This window comes from Lissotriton vulgaris, chromosome 7 (assembly GCF_964263255.1).
Source record: "Lissotriton vulgaris chromosome 7, aLisVul1.2, whole genome shotgun sequence".
Lineage (NCBI taxonomy): Eukaryota > Metazoa > Chordata > Amphibia > Caudata > Salamandridae > Lissotriton > Lissotriton vulgaris.
In genome coordinates, this window is record NC_141695.1 from 175,591,598 (window position 1) to 175,607,578 (window position 15,981).

The 15,981-nt window shown below is 45.4% G+C and overlaps 2 protein-coding genes across 2 annotated transcripts in view; both read left to right on the plus strand.

Moving 5' to 3' along the window:
* The window catches only part of LOC147701125 (chemerin-like receptor 1), a 581,279-nt gene that overhangs the window by 316,214 nt on the left and 249,084 nt on the right, over positions 1-15,981 (plus strand). The window lies entirely within an intron of this gene.
* Positions 9,598-14,004, plus strand: LOC147701126 (uncharacterized). The gene is made up of 5 exons (XM_086929891.1): positions 9,598-10,939; positions 11,809-11,920; positions 12,085-12,221; positions 12,484-12,730; positions 13,711-14,004. Exons 2-5 carry the CDS (start codon positions 11,812-11,814, stop codon positions 13,863-13,865), a joined length of 648 nt encoding a protein of 215 aa, XP_086786017.1. The 5' UTR covers positions 9,598-10,939; positions 11,809-11,811; the 3' UTR covers positions 13,866-14,004.

The window sequence follows — 15,981 nt, forward strand, 5'->3', positions numbered from 1 at the left end:
CAGAATCAGTAAAGGCAAAACTGGACATGGCTGCCCAAAGAAATGCAGTTGCCTCACCCTGCTTTAATTTCCTGAGAATAATTAAGACGATTTTCAAGTGGCTACCAGACAGCACCAGAAAAATGGTCACACAAGCCTGCACCAACAGCAGAATGGACTACGGGAACATCCTATACGCAGGATAACCAACCAGCTCACAAGAAGACTTTTGACCGTCCAGAAGCTGCAGCCAGACTTGTCCTCTCACATTGAGCTCATATGATACCTCACCCTAAGGAACTCCACTGACTCCTGATATGCAACTGCCCACATTCAACCTCCTCACCCACACTATAACGCACTCCACAACACAGGTCCTCCCTACCTGAGAAGCTGCACAAATTTCCACCTACCTACCAGATGCATCCACACTACGGTACTCACGCTAGCACATGCCCCACAGATACACAAATGCAAATCGGGGTCACACCTTCTCAGACCTGGCTCCTAAAGCCTAGAACAACCCCCCTGGACACATCAGAAATCCCTCCTCCCTTCTTGAACTCTGCAAGAAGCTGCAAACCTGGCTCTTTGAGTAAGCCCTCCAGGGTGGGCCTCACACACCTACCACAAGCGCCGGGATAACCTTGTGGTTGATTTGCGTACTATGAAAATACAGATAAGATAACAGAGAGAGAGGTGAAAGAGAGGAAGTTATAGAAGGGATAGCAAGAGGGTGACAGAGAAATGGAAAGGTAGAGAGAGAGAAACAGAAAAAGAGAAAAACCAGTTGAGAGAAAGAAAGAAAAAGAAAGAAAAGATGGGGAAGAAAAAAGGAGATAGAAAAAGAAAAAAGAGAAAAAGAAAGGATTGGGAGAAACAGAGAGAGCGAAGGAGAACTGAAGAAGGGGGTGATAAATAGAGAAAGAAAGAGAAAAAGAGTATGATAGATACAGAAGACGGCAATAAATTAGTATAGAAAGAGGGACAGAGAAGTGTGAGTGAAACAGAAGGGTGGAGGTTGTGAGAAGGAAGACAGGAAAGAAAGAAAGAAAAAAGAAGGAAAGAAAGAAAGGTAAAAAGGTAAAAAGAAAGGAAGAAAGAAGGAACAAAGAGTGGAAGGGATGGAGATGGCTAAAGAGACAGCGAGGAGTAACAGAGAGGAGAGAAAGAAAGAAACAGGAACAGGGAGAAATAAAGAGACTGTGGGCCATATGTATCAAGCATATTCGCATTCGCAAAGGCCGAAATTCGCAGAATTTCAGCCTTTGCGAATGCGAATTTGCTAAATGGTATGTATTAAGCAAAATGTGGTGCAAAACAAGGAATCACAAAATTTGCAATTCCTTATTTTGCAATTGCATTTAAGGAATCGCAAAATTTGCGATTCCTTATTTTGCAATTGCATAAATGCAATGTATGAACCAAAAAAAGTTTGCAAAATGTCCCTAAGGAATCGCAAATTACCACCAACTTTTAGTTGGTGGTAAGTTGCGAATTCCTTGAAAACTGCATATTTTTTCATTTTTCACAGTGCCATGTGACGCACATACATGCCCTCAGGGCATGTGTGTGCGCCACATGTGCACCCATGCATATTTCAGGGGTGCAACAGGTTGTCCTTTGGACACCACTGCACCCTTGAAATTATTCTCAATTTGCAATTAGCAAATTGCGAATCGCAAATTGAGAATAACTTCCCATGCATTCCTATGGGCCTCCTGGCCCATAGAAATGAATGGGAAAGTATTCCTTAATTGCGATTTGCAATTTGCTAATCGCATTTAAGGAATTTTAAGAAATCGCAAAAAAAATTAGATTTTGTACATACATACCTATTTGCGATTCCAAAATAGCGATTTCTTAAAAATCGCTATTTGGGAATCATAATTCAGGTTGATGATACATATGGACCTGTGTTTGCTCGCCCGAGTGAAAAAGAGCTTTGCCTGCTAATAAATATTCCACTGTCTGTCTATTCAGGAGAAACTGCTCCTTGTGGCTCTCTGTCTGAATGTTTGGGTTGGCCGGATGAAGGCCTGTGGTTCATCTTTGGTCAGGGGTCGCCATCTTCCAAGGAGGAAGCCAGAAGGCAGATGTACAACTCCCAGTGTGAGGCACCTGGGTGAGTTCCCCTCAATGCCTGAAGCTCAATAGGCCTGCTGTCCCCCGGGGGCTCCGAACTCTGCGACCCCTTTCTTCTTCCAGGAGTAACAGCGAGGACTCTTCGGAGCTGTGCACGTGGTCCCTGGGGCTCCGTGTACTGTCTATTTTTACATTTCGTAGCCGTTTTCATGACTATTTATAACACATCTATTCTCCCTGCTGCCCTTTGGTCTGGACATCAGCGGAGGCGGCACGGTGGGTGGGGGCGGAGGGAGGTAAGGAGACGAGGAGAGTTAAAAAGAAGAGGAGTCTGACTGAGAAGAGCCAAGAGGGGTCCCGGAAGGATGGAGGGGGTCGCACCGCAGCCAGAGAAGCAGGAGTTCTCCCAGGTCAAACAGGATTACGTTAGAAGCCATCCCAGAGTGATTGAATGATCCTCCAACTACTCTAGAAGTCATTTTGACATCATCAGACATCATCAAGATCTTGAGGTCATCAGCAGAGCTTAGAAAAGTGAGCCTGATGACCTGAGGATGACTTGAAAATGAGTATCTGATGACGCCACAAGATGTGATTGTTACTGATAATCAGAGGATGAGCAGTTGATGACTTCTCAAGATGAGATGGTTCTTGATGATTTGAGGATGCTTCAGTTGCCAGCAGTTCTAATAAGCAGGTGCTGAGACAGGTCCCTTTAGGGCTCTCTAGCCTCACTCTCAGCGTCTGAGTGAAAAAAATATAATCTTACCTTGGCAGCAGTACTTCCCTTCACTGCTTTTGATGTATCTTTAAAGGGACTCAAACAGTTCTTTCAGTCTCATCTTTTCCGAACTGAAGCATTTTAACTATTTTATATAAAGATGCCATTGTTGTTGTTTACTTACCTTATGCAACTAACACCTATTGAAAAAGCCAATAGTCTTGGCTTGTGGTAGGTGTAATGTTACTTGTTGTATTATGTATATCTCGATGCAAAGACAGAAGGAAGCAGCAAAATACCAGTCAGGTGGCACATAATGCTAAGTCGATATTTCGAATTTATGTGTTTTAAGCCACGCCCTTAATTATCACGGCCACGGCCCTTTGAGAGACCCCCCCATTTTTTTTGTTTATCCCACTTAAAGCCCTGGTGATACGCATGACTTCTGACTGCCATTTAGTTCAGAAATGTAATCAGATCTGGGCCAGAATTGTTTCAGTTTACTTTTACTTTTAAAAGATAACAAATAATATGATTTAGCACGATTCAGCGTCTAAAACATATATTTACTTGAACTTTAAAGACACCATATTTTAATGTAACATGATATTTGTTGTATGTTGACATACAAAATATTTTTAAATTGTGCTCATGCACCGCTTTTACAGCTTGAGCCAACCCGTAGCTTTGGTCTTGCTATTAATTGGTACGATCGCCTACCTTTGCAGTGTATGAGGCAAGTTACGACATCGGGTGTCATTGCCAGTGCTTGTTGACTACACACACTATACTGTTTTGTAGTCCTTTCTCTATTTCCTGAACTACACAGTAGTGCCTCCTCTTCAGTGGCCGGAAGCGGAAGTTGAGGTGCAGGAACCGACTGGAAGCAGAGAAAGTTCTTCTTGTGTACCGTGTACAGATTCGAGGAGACCGTACTAGAGAGGCAAAGAAGAGATATTATGTCGGTATTTTAGCTGTGGGGCAGGGGGAAGAGGCAGCAAAGTATGGGTTTGATTTTTGCCACTTTTTGCACTTTGGGGTCATCGGAAAACAATGTCCTTTGTTTCAAAGGCGGGAAGCCACCCTCCACTCTTTAATATTCGGCGCTAAAATGTAGCGCGTTGTTTGGGAGAGGTGGTGTAAGCAGGAGTCCAGCGCTCCTCTTTGCTTTAATTATTTTGTCGATCTTGTAAAAGTGTGAATGCAACTACGTAAGATTTAGATTGCATGAATGTGCTTGGCTCTTTGAGACACGGCGGCAAATGGGTTTGTCTGCAGAGTGTGGGCCAAGCAAGTGTCTGAGAAGAGCACACCAATGGAGCTGTCTGTTGGCTCGCTACCTGCGCAGGAGAGAGGGGGAATGCATTCTAGAAAAGTGTGTTGTATGAAAATTAAAACTGAGCCGCATGACTGATTGCAACCCCATCGAGTTTTGAGAACAGCACCTGAGCGCTAATCGGGGTAATCTCGTATCTGGTGGGGAGCCCACCTATGTCAGAGGTGGGGCGAGGGGAGATAGCAGATTGAAGCGATTTACTGCATAATATTGATCAGGGACCCTAAATTGTATTTGGTTGTATTGGTGTGTAATCTCACATTTTAGTAGCACTAAAGTACAGACCACTTTCTTCGGACCAGATTCACTGTTTCTGTAACCAGGTCTCGGAATCTGCAGCCGGTTCAGTGCTGATTTGTTATGAAGTGCCCAGTCCCCTGAATGAGCATCGCAGATGAGGCTGCCATATCTTCAGGGAAGACCATGGTACTTTTCGTTTCCTGATGTCTGCATATTACAGCAGGTAGAAAGGCAATCGCTGGAAGACATGAAGGCTATTTCTTTTGGTTAGTTATCCCTGATGCATTCAAATAGTGCCATCCAAACCTTTATTCATTAGTTTACGGTAGATTTTCTTGTACACTCAACTCGCAATGGGAATACGCTGTCAGAGCTTCGGGTTCTAGACTTAATTCTTCTGTAATGATACCCCTTCGTCATTATGACATTTTCAGAAACTCAAAGGTTCCGCGTGTGCGCGGGACCCTAGAACACTTTTTAGAAAGCAATATCTTTTTTGAAAAAGTTCAAAACCAGTTTCTGCCAAATAACATTTTCTTTGTGTTTTAATTCTAAATAGTGTTTAAAAAAAGAAAGTACGCTTAAACATATATTTGGTCTGAATAGTATTTTGATTCATTATTGTAGATTAGAAAAAATACTGGAAAGGGGTTTATAAAGCAGGTTACTTTAAGGTAGGAAGCTCTCTTAAGTTACCATCAGGCAGTGGACTATCCGTTTACTTGTTTCTTCTGTAGACTACGGATCCTTGAACAAACAGCCTTTGCTTTTTGCATTGCTTCACTTCAGAAACCTTTTTTGTAATGTCCTCTTTTCTCTTCACTGGACATCTCTTGTCTCATTCATCTTGCAAACCTTTCTTGGGCAGTTAAAGGGCACATCTTTGGTGGTTTTTTAGAAAAATGTGCGCTCGTTCATCTTGCAGGCTTGTCTCCTTCTCCCTAGAGGAGAATGACCAACAAGAATGAGCACTTCCAGCATGACACCATGCAGCCATATGCCATCATTTGATGCATTGGACTGACCAGTCCTGTCTGTTGCGTATTGTGCCAGCTGGGCCATTTTTCACTGTTTCTGCTTCGATTTAGTCACGATGCTCGAAAGTGTTTCATTTGGCAGTAAAAGTGCCTGCTAACCAAGCGATGGCTATCTGGAAACCAAAGACACCCCTTCAGACTTTTTCCTCTCAATTCTGTCCTAACTGAGCAGGAGAGTTCGATGAGGTGCTGATTCCACTCCAGAACTCGTTTGTACACGCACTAATACCGCCATGAGTGTTCCTCCACGTGCTAAGGCACTCTCGCCTCATCTGGCTTTTAACTGTGGTTTGGAAGAGCACAGTTCCCAGGCATACCTTTTGTGCGGGCTAAGCTGTCAATGTGTTAGTTTGCCAAAGCTTCTCCTGCATTTGATATATGATCCTCTAGATACATATTTATTTTGCAACTATTAACAGTCTTTAAAGCAAGGTTAGATTTATGTTTTGCTATGTATGAAAGTCAAATTCCTTTTCTCCGTATTTTGCATCTTGTGTTCTTTGATAATTGCTATTGGTGATTTGTTTGTCCCTTATGCAAAGCATAAATGCAGAGGTAGGTCTTGTGGTTAACTTGTTTAACTAGAAATTACAGTTTGACTTGCCCAGTTGGCTAACATTGCATGTGAGAATAGATCAAGGGGTAGCAAGCGCTATATAAACAAGCACTGGCGTTGCCAATAGGTCTCGCAGTAGGAAAGTTGGAGCTATTACAATTGCAAATAACAATGCCTTTTATTTTTGTTTTCATTTTAAAAACATAAAGGGCTTTCTCATTTACAAAACCAATAGCTCCAACTTTCCTACTGCGAGACCTATTGTGCACTGCACAGTGTGGGTGAAAGTGGCACTGTGTGTGTGAGTGGCTTTGAGTGAGTGAGTGAGTGGCGTTGCGTGTGTGAGTGGCGTTGCGTGTGTGAGTGGCGTTGCGTGTGTGAGTGGCGTTGCGTGTGTGAGTGGCGTTGCGTGTGTGAGTGGCGTTGCGTGTGTGAGTGGCGTTGCGTGTGTGAGTGGCGTTGCGTGTGTGAGTGGCGTTGCGTGTGTGAGTGGCGTTGCGTGTGTGAGTGGCGTTGCGTGTGTGAGTGGCGTTGCGTGTGTGAGTGGCGTTGCGTGTGTGAGTGGCGTTGCGTGTGTGAGTGGCGTTGCGTGTGTGAGTGGCGTTGCGTGTGTGAGTGGCGTTGCGTGTGTGAGTGGCGTTGCGTGTGTGAGTGGCGTTGCGTGTGTGAGTGGCGTTGCGTGTGTGAGTGGCGTTGCGTGTGTGAGTGGCGTTGCGTGTGTGAGTGGCGTTGCGTGTGTGAGTGGCGTTGCGTGTGTGAGTGGCGTTGCGTGTGTGAGTGGCGTTGCGTGGGTGAGTGTGGCATTACGTGGGTGATAGTGGGCTTGCGTGGGTGTGAGTGGCGTTGCGTGGGTGTGAGTGGCGTTGCGTGGGTGAGTGGCGTTGCGTGGGTGAGTGGCGTTGCGTGGGTGATTGTGGCATTACGTGGGTGATTGTGGCATTACGTGGGTGATTGTGGCATTACGTGGGTGATTGTGGCATTACGTGGGTGATAGTGGGCTTGCGTGGGTGTGAGTGGCGTTGCGTGGGTGTGAGTGGCTTTGCGTGAGTGAGTGGCGTTGCGTGGGTGAGTGGCGTTGCGTGGGTGAGTGGCGTTGCGTGGGTGAGTGGCGTTGCGTGGGTGAGTGGCGTTGCGTGGGTGATTGTGGCATTACGTGGGTGATTGTGGCATTACGTGGGTGATAGTGGGCTTGCGTGGGTGTGAGTGGCGTTGTGTGAGTGGCTTTGCGTGAGTGAGTGAGTGGCGTTGCGTGTGTGAGTGGCGTTGCGTGTGTGAGTGGCGTTGCGTGTGTGAGTGGCGTTGCGTGTGTGAGTGGCGTTGCGTGTGTGAGTGGCGTTGCGTGTGTGAGTGGCGTTGCGTGTGTGGCGTTGCGTGTGTGAGTGGCGTTGCGTGTGTGGCGTTGCGTGTGTGAGTGGCGGTGCGTGTGTGAGTGGCGGTGCGTGTGTGAGTGGTGTTGCGTGTGTGAGTGGTGTTGCGTGTGTGAGTGGTGTTGCGTGTGTGAGTGGTGTTGCGTGTGTGAGTGGTGTTGCGTGTGTGAGTGGTGTTGCGTGTGTGAGTGGTGTTGCATGTGTGAGTGGTGTTGCATGTGTGAGTGGTGTTGCATGTGTGAGTGGTGTTGCATGGGTGAGTGGCATTGCATGGGTGAGTGTGGAGTTGCGTGTGTGACAGTGGGCTTGCGTGGGTGTGAGTGGCGTTGTGTGTCTGAAAGTGGTGCTGTGTGTGTAAAAGTGGCACTGCGTGGGTGTGAGTGGATTTGCGTGGGTGAGTGGCGTTGCGTGGGTGAGTGGCGTTGCGTGGATGAGTGGCGTTGCGTGTGTGAGTGGCGTTGCGTGTGTGAGTGGCGTTGCGTGTGTGAGTGGCGTTGCGTGTGTGAGTGGCGTTGCGTGTGTGAGTGGCGTTGCGTGTGTGAGTGGCGTTGCGTGTGTGAGTGGCGTTGCTTGGGTGAGTGGCGTCGCTTGGGAGTGTGGCATTGCGTGGGTGATAGTGGGCTTGCGTGGGTGTGAGTGGCGTTGCGTGGGTGAAAGTGGCACTGCGTAGGTGTGAGTGGCTTTGCGTGAGTGGTGTTGCATGTGTGAGTGGCGTTGCATGTGTGAGTGGCGTTGCGTGGGTGAGTGGTGTTGCGTGGGTGAGTGGTGTTGCGTGGGGTTGCGTGGGTGAGTGGTGTTGCGTGGGGTTGCGTGGGTGAGTGGTGTTGCTTGGGTGAGTGGCGTTGCGTGGGTGAGTGGGGTGTTGCGTGGATGATAGTGGGTGTGAGTGGCGTTGCGTGTCTGTAAGTGTTGCTGTGTGGGTGAAAGTGGCACAGAGCCTTTGATGTGGCCTGGCGCAGGAGAAATGCTGCTGCTGCTAATTAAATATAAAAAGTGTTTAGGGACTCACGGCTGCCGAGAGTAACAAGGCAGTGCTGGGAGGGGGGCTGCGCACCAACTGAAGTGCTCTGGTTGCACGGCCTGCGTCCGCATGCACCTCTTCATCCGCCACCTCAGCGTGGCCGACCTGGTGGTGGCGCTCTTCCAGGTGCTGCCCCAGCTCTGCTGGGAGATGACCTACTGCTTCCGCGGCACGGGCGCCCTCTGCCGGGTGGTGAAGCACCTGCACGTCTTCGGCAAGTTCGCCTCGGCCTACATGCTGGTGGCCATGACGGCCGACCGGTACATCGCCGTGTGCCACCCGCTGAAGACGCTGCGGAATGGTAAAGGCGAGACCTAATAAAAACCTCTTTACCTCTTCTATCCCGCAACCTACCCTTCTCTATCCAAATAACCGAATAACATATCCACCACTCAAAATACTGCTTACGTCACTATACTAACTTTCAACACAAATCCTTTATGGTTTACGGAGTAGCGTGCTACTAAAGGCGCTTAAGCACCCATCAGGGGTAACAGGTGCTACATGAATGCAAACCTTTCTTCCCTTTTATCCCTCCGCTCTCACTGTCTGACTCGCTCTCACTGTCTGACTCGCTCTCTCTGACTGACTCGCTCTCTCTGACTGACTCGCTCTCTCTGACTGACTCGCTCTCTCTGACTGACTCGCTCTCTCTGACTGACTCGCTCTCTCTGACTGACTCGCTCTCTCTGACTGACTCGCTCTCTCTGACTGACTCGCTCTCTCTGACTGACTCGCTCTCTCTGACTGACTCGCTCTCTCTGACTGACTCGCTCTCTCTGACTGACTCACTCGCTCTCCCTGACTCGCTCTCTCTGACTGACTCGCTCTCTCTGACTGACTCACTCGCTCTCCCTGACTGACTCACTCGCTCTCCCTGACTGACTCACTCGCTCTCCCTGACTGACTCACTCGCTCTCCCTGACTGACTCACTCGCTCTCCCTGACTGACTCACTCGCTCTCCCTGACTCGCTCTCTCTGACTGACTCGCTCTCTCTGACTGACTCACTCACTCTCCCTGACTGACTCACTCGCTCTCCCTGACTGACTCACTCGCTCTCCCTGACTCGCTCTCTCTGACTGACTCGCTCTCTCTGACTGACTCACTCGCTCTCCCTGACTGACTCACTCGCTCTCCCTGACTGACTCACTCGCTCTCTCTGACTGACTCACTCGCTCTCTCTGACTGACTCACTTGCTCTCTAACATTTTATTTGCAGCTTATTTGCATAAAGCAAATGTGCAAACAAAGAATATGTTCTGAACAGTAAAACACAGGGAGGTGGAGCGTCAACATAGGAAGGATGACTTGCACAGAACCCACTCCCTTCTCCTGTGAGATGCAGGCCTCGCTTCTGCCAATCAGATTTCTGTTGAGAAGGCTGCAGGCTCCTACTATACTAAGGCCAACAAAATGGCCCCTAATACCGATAGAGCGGAAACGACAGACTCTGGCCAAATCGGTATAAATAGAGATGTAGTAGAAACGCGGCTTGTGGTATTAGAGTGTGTGATAAAATTGATAACACAAGTTAAAACAAATGAGCACCTTTTAGCAGGCGAAGTTGCGGTTTAAAAGAGAATATTTGCTAGGGTACAGCCACTGCAGTTGACAAAAGACTTTCCTCCTGCCAAAGATGCTAGTCAGTTCTCGGCACTAAATTCAGGAACTGCTGGCACGTACTTCCGTTATCTGGCTTTTGCCAGGTCTCTAGAATAAGGCCTATGCAAACGTGAAAATGTATGCCTTCTGAAAATTATTTAAAATTATATGAAATTTAATGAAATCCACTTATGTTGGTATCTTGCATGAAAATTGAATGTGTGGGTGGGCATAGCTCACGTTCAAAAGTCATGAGATACACTCGAGCTGCACACAAGAAAATGTCTCCTACGAGACGTTTTCTGCTTCAGTCAGTATAAACTGCGAGATTTTGTAGCCACAAAAATGGAGAGAATGTAGCAAATGTCATATAACCCGAAATTTGGAAATTTCACGAGCATTATAAAAAGTTTTCATGTGCCTTCCAGCAACAGAAGAGTACTGGAGCAGCATACAATTGGCTCTTCCCTCATTAATATTGATGAGGCCTTATGCATTCATGAGATACAATGTAACCTGTAAGAGAAGAAAAGCCTTTGCCGCCATCTCTGTCGTAGGTTGTAACTAGCTACATGATTTGGTGCAGTTTCCACATTTTTCTCTTTAGAGCTAGCCTGTGTTAAAAAGGAGAAACAAAAGAATAACCATTTCTCCACTCTCCTTGGATCAGATAAATCAGATAAGTACCTATGTCCTTCTAAATATGTATACCATCATCCTACCATATACCAGATAGACGAGGATTCTTTGGTTAAATATATCTTTCTTCTATCATTGTATTCTGTACAGGACGAGAGGCCGAAGAAACTCTGGTGCGAAGAAACAGCTACACAAGCATGTACCTCTGGCGAGGGAACACAGAGGCGAAGGAACCCGGAAGAAGATATCAACGACCTGGGAGAGGAAGACCCGCGTGTCAGGGCTGGAACATGTCAGAGGTGTCCAATCAAGGATCCACAAATTCCTGACTGCAGGACAACAGGGCCCGAATAAGTAAGTCAACAACACACAGGGAGTGCAGGAAATGCTAGGCAGAGCTGTGACTTATGCAAAGCACATTCTTGTCCCGGACTTCCCAATTTATTCACACTTCACTCCACCCCGCTCCCTGTCTGCAAATGGAGAGGGTGCGACTTGCAATGCCCCTACCCTGCTGTCCTTGAGTCTGAGTATGGAGTTCTGTGCCTGAGCCTTGTTCTATCTAATGCCACTAATGGTGTGTGTTTAGGGCCTTGTTTTTTGTGAACCAGGTTTTCTGTAATTGATTATGGCAAACTTCAGAATTACTTCTTTTAGATGCTGAAAGGAGGATGTAGCGTGGATCCTTGTTCAACAAATTTGAAATGATTTAATAGTTGCAGTAAGGCAAGTTATGGAACAGATAGATGACTGGGATCCTGGAAAGCTATCACTCTACCCTGATAGTATGTCCAGAGGCTTATTTCTTTGAATGAGTGGTAAAGGGCCTCGGTGCCATAGTCATGCACCTGTAAAGGGCCAACATTGAATCAGTCAGCTGTTAAATGCCAAACTTGTCATTTGCCCAAGCTGGAAAAGAACACACATGGTATCTCTCTCCTGTCTCTAGATGTCTAAGACGTTTATTTCTGACCTGCACCATCCCTTGGTCATGTGAAAGCCACTGTAACGGTGGCTATGCATTGAGGATCAGTCTAACAAAAATGTTAGAACCCGTGCAGCGATAATCTTACCTTTCACATGCTACCTTGGCAAAAATATTAAAGTATGTCCATGTGCTTATATATAGTCTACACTGGGGTAAAATTTTTTTTTTTTTAAAGGTACATAGGAAATGGCATTTCCACTTGTATGACCTAATTATGATTTGCTTTCTCTCTAAGGAAATGGTATATAACTCCTTGTCCATAATTAATGAAAACGAAAGCTTTTCTGTTGGCCCTGGTTCCTGTCAGGGGTGTGTACGGTTACAAGCTGAAAACGAACACTTAAAAGGTGCGTGCTTCATATTCTACCTTTCCACGTAAACTGCAAAAAATTCCCATTAATAATCCTTTTTTTTCCCATCCAAACACATGCATTGCCAAAAAGTATGCTTGTTAAGTGTATATTGTATTTATTATCTGCTGCCTTTAACAAGTGTATTTATTTGATTATAGCACAGTTGCAAGGCACTTGCAATAGTGAGTTGGCTGTACAGTATTTGCAAGATCAGCTGTCTGCTTTGACCAATCCACGGAATGTAACAGATATAACATCCTCAAAAACATGCAGTCGATCATTCACTGTACAAAAGGTATACTTTTCTTTGCCACTCTTTTAACACAGTTAAAGTTTATATAGGACAAACCTTGTGGATTTCCTGCATGAGGACTTTGAAATCTTTCTGCTTGCAATGTTTTTAAGTATGGCTGATTTATACTCCTGGAGCTAACATAGCAAATATTACATTGTTAGCCATGTACCAGATGCCAAATCAAAAACCCGCAATCTATGCATATTTTTGAGATTGTAACCTAACATAATGACAAATAGTTAATAGTTGTGTTATTTTGCAGACTGATATGCAGCAGTTGGTAAAGGACTCAAACGATCCTTCACGGTTCAGAGATGTACTAGTTCCAAAGAGAAAATTGCACAAACTCTTGGAGGAAGCCAAGTCAGCGCGGGACAGTGCAGGTTTTCTTCTCAATGGCATCAGCGAAGTACTTTTTTCTCCTAAAGAACTTGCATCTGCAAAAGGTGTAACGAAGGCTCGTGCTGGAACAGCTGTCCTTGATGAGGAGAAGGTTGATGCATTGTTTGGTAAGATATTACAAATGTTCAAATTAACATTCAGTCGAGCTGGGATTGTGACAATTCACTATACATTGTGTTGTATGTTTGCATATGTGAGGTTGTATCATAACTGAACGATGACTCCATCATTGCTTAACAGCTGTCTGCAAAAGAACAATAAGAGCAATGGGGGTGCCTTGTAATTTATTAACAGTTTGTGCTGATCTTGTGCTACAAATGGCTGCAAATCTGGCGCAAAGCCTTGAGTTGGGATTTCATTTGTAAATCTGTAGGTCCAGGTGTGAGGTTCTCAAACTGGATGAATGAGTGATAGCAAACTGCACTAACAAAATATACTGTGCTCGCCGCTTTTATTTAGACCGGATCAACTCCCTAATAATTAGATCAGTTGGTCCTGGTCCTAACACTTGGTAGTAAGCTCCTATTTTGATTTCTGGTCACTATGCTAGTTTCTTAGACGACTGTTTCCAAATATGATAATTGCAAGTACATTTCAGACTCACCCTGGCTGCCTCAATGATGGTTTTGTAAAGAAATCTGGCACTGATTACTTTCTGTTTGCAGAGGAAGCTTGCCCGCGTCTAGTGAACAGGACTATGGCCCATGCTTGTTTTAATGCATCTACATTTGTACAGTCTTTATCAAGTACCCCAGCATTTCAAAAGGGTGAAAGAGCCAGAGAAGACACACTGCTACTTGGGGCTAGAACTGTCATTGTGGACCTGGGGCTCATAGTTCATAAGGGAACTTTTTTTTTTCTTCAGCTTCTGGCCCCCTCTTCATCAATGCTTTGCTCTAAGCTGTGCCAAACTTTGACCAAGTGGCCTTAATGTTTCACTTAGGAACCATGTAACCCTAACCATATCTCATCTGGCAGACTGTATGAAATAATGGAATTGGAACTTTTGATAGGCAGCCCAGCCGTATTAAAAACCATAAAGAATGGTGGGAACATGATACTGATGTATGTTATTTTGTTTTTCCAGAGTTTATGAAGTCTGTGTGCAGTGCCAACGGCTGGTCATCACTGGACAACAGAAGTATGAGAAGGAAGCTGGCTATAAAAATTTGCAATGCCAGAAGAGGATTAAGAAAATCTCTGCATCTAGAATCAAACCATGAAGTTGCTGGTTTTCGTTGAGCTATTTCTTCTTGTTGCATTAGCCTGGCCTTTCTTCCCCGGATCTTATTTTTTTTCTGGATGTTTTCTCTTGTTTGGTATCCTGGCCCCTGTGGGGCCAAATATGTGCTTTAGATAAATAAAATTGCATTGAAACCTCCCTTTTGATAATTTGTTTCCTTTACCACTATTTTGGTTAGTGTTTTGCAAATGGTCACCATGTCAAACAGCGTCCGATAATGCTCTGTACCTCTAAATAAGGCAAATCCCAGTGAGTCAGGAGTATGGGAGTAGTGGCACATGTTAAGCTGATCTGAATGCAAAGGTATAACATTGCTGCAGGCCACTTCTTTTATATAAAGGTGCTTGTGGTATTTCTGCAGCACAAACATAGCCAAAAATAGCAACTTGTATTTTATACAAGTGTCTACCTCTCACTTTAGAGTTTAAAAAGTAATCTTTCCAATGCAGGACAAATAATCTGAGTATTAGGACCAGATTTAGAGACGTTTTGTGTCTGGTTTGCTTGAGTTTATAATGCAGACCTGATTCAAAATTTTCGGGATTTGCAAACAAGAGCAAATTGGTATTTGGTACAACACATCCGAAATGGGAAAAGTTTCACTTTTGTGTACACATAGTATTTTTTGGGTAATGGAAGGGTACCCTTCCATTGCAAAACCTAAACTAGACTCTCGCAGACAACATTGCATTATAGTACTGGTACTGGAAATGCCATGGGATCATCCCAGAGTAATTGACTTCCATCCTGAAGCGGTTATAGAATCATCCAGGGATAATCATCAGTCATCCTTAAATTGTCTAGAGCCCATCCAGGAGTCATTCTCACTCATCCTGATGTTGTCAGTTAGTATTCGTGGAGTTGTAAAAGGTAATCACTCCCTGTCAGTGGAAGTCATCGGAACACCATCCTAGCGTAGTTTTTGTGATTACAGTAAGAGTCATCAGAACACCATCCTAGCGTAGTTTTTGTGATTACAGTAATAGTCATCAGAACACCATCCTAGCGTAGTTTTTGTGATTACAGTAAGAGTCATCCCATTTAAATAATCAGCCCTGTGGGCAGACTTCAGGATGGCCTGGGATGACGTCCCCAGGAATGGCTGGCTGAAGCCATCCAATGACTTCAGAATCACTCCAGGATGATCTTCCTTTTTGACTAGGGCACAACTCACAGGACGCTGCAGCATCAGAATGACAAGTTACTGTTGTTATAAAGCTTCCCGAAGCGTGACTGCCCACCCAGTTCAGGTTTATTCTGTGAAATTCTAGAACTCGCAGCGCTTTTCTTGCAATAAATAGGACTACAAATCCCAGACTGCACAGAAAAAACTGGACTGCATGCATGACGTGCGCATGTCCCAGGAAACCTGAGAGCCGTGTTCTTGGTGTGTTGCAAGCATGTCTTTTGTGAGGAGAGGCCAACGTATTCAAACACATGCTATTAAAAGGGAGTGTGCATTGCACGTTAAATTATTTTCTCAATGTTAAAATGTTATTATTTGATGTTGCCAGCAAGCTGTATACATTGACATGATAATGAACACACAGAAAATAAAACAATACTTTTCTTGTAGACCCATTCATTTACAAGTTTTATATAGCTCATAATGCGGGGGCTCTAGGCGCGCTCGTTTTTGGCAAGTGAGGCAATCCAGACAACTAATGGCCACATCATTTACATAAATTGAAAATCTAGGACCAAAACTCAGGGGACAAATTATCCACTAGATCGCACGTCCTCCTCATGATCAATGTCCTGATGTGGGTTGCCATGAAGATGGCTCTAGTTTTTCATGATGGTGGACACGAGGGCCTCCATGGTTAGCTCAGATGGGAGCTGGGATTGAAGCCCACAATCCTTTGGAAGTGACATTAATGGATCTCTGGGAGTCCTGCCCACGTGTCTTAGGTGCACCATCCTACAACGGGTGGCTATTCTCCAGTTTCAATGATAGTTCATTGAATCAGTCAATGATTATTCCTCTGGCGGCCTATGATCCAGAGATAGTCCAAGTGCCATATCCAGAGCCCAGCTAGGCAGGGATACGCTCTGCATGGGTAAGGAGCGTAGCATAGTGGTCAGGGAGCGCCTTCCCAGAGGAACAAAACGCAG

Coding starts and splice junctions, on each gene's coding strand:
- LOC147701126 (XM_086929891.1), top strand. CDS start 11,812: ATGGTATATAACTCCTTGTCCATAATTAATGAAAACGAAAGCTTTTCT. Junction 11,921..12,084: donor TGAAAACGAACACTTAAAAG/GTGCGTGCTTCA, acceptor ATTTGATTATAG/CACAGTTGCAAGGCACTTGC. Junction 12,222..12,483: donor GATCATTCACTGTACAAAAG/GTATACTTTTCT, acceptor GTTATTTTGCAG/ACTGATATGCAGCAGTTGGT.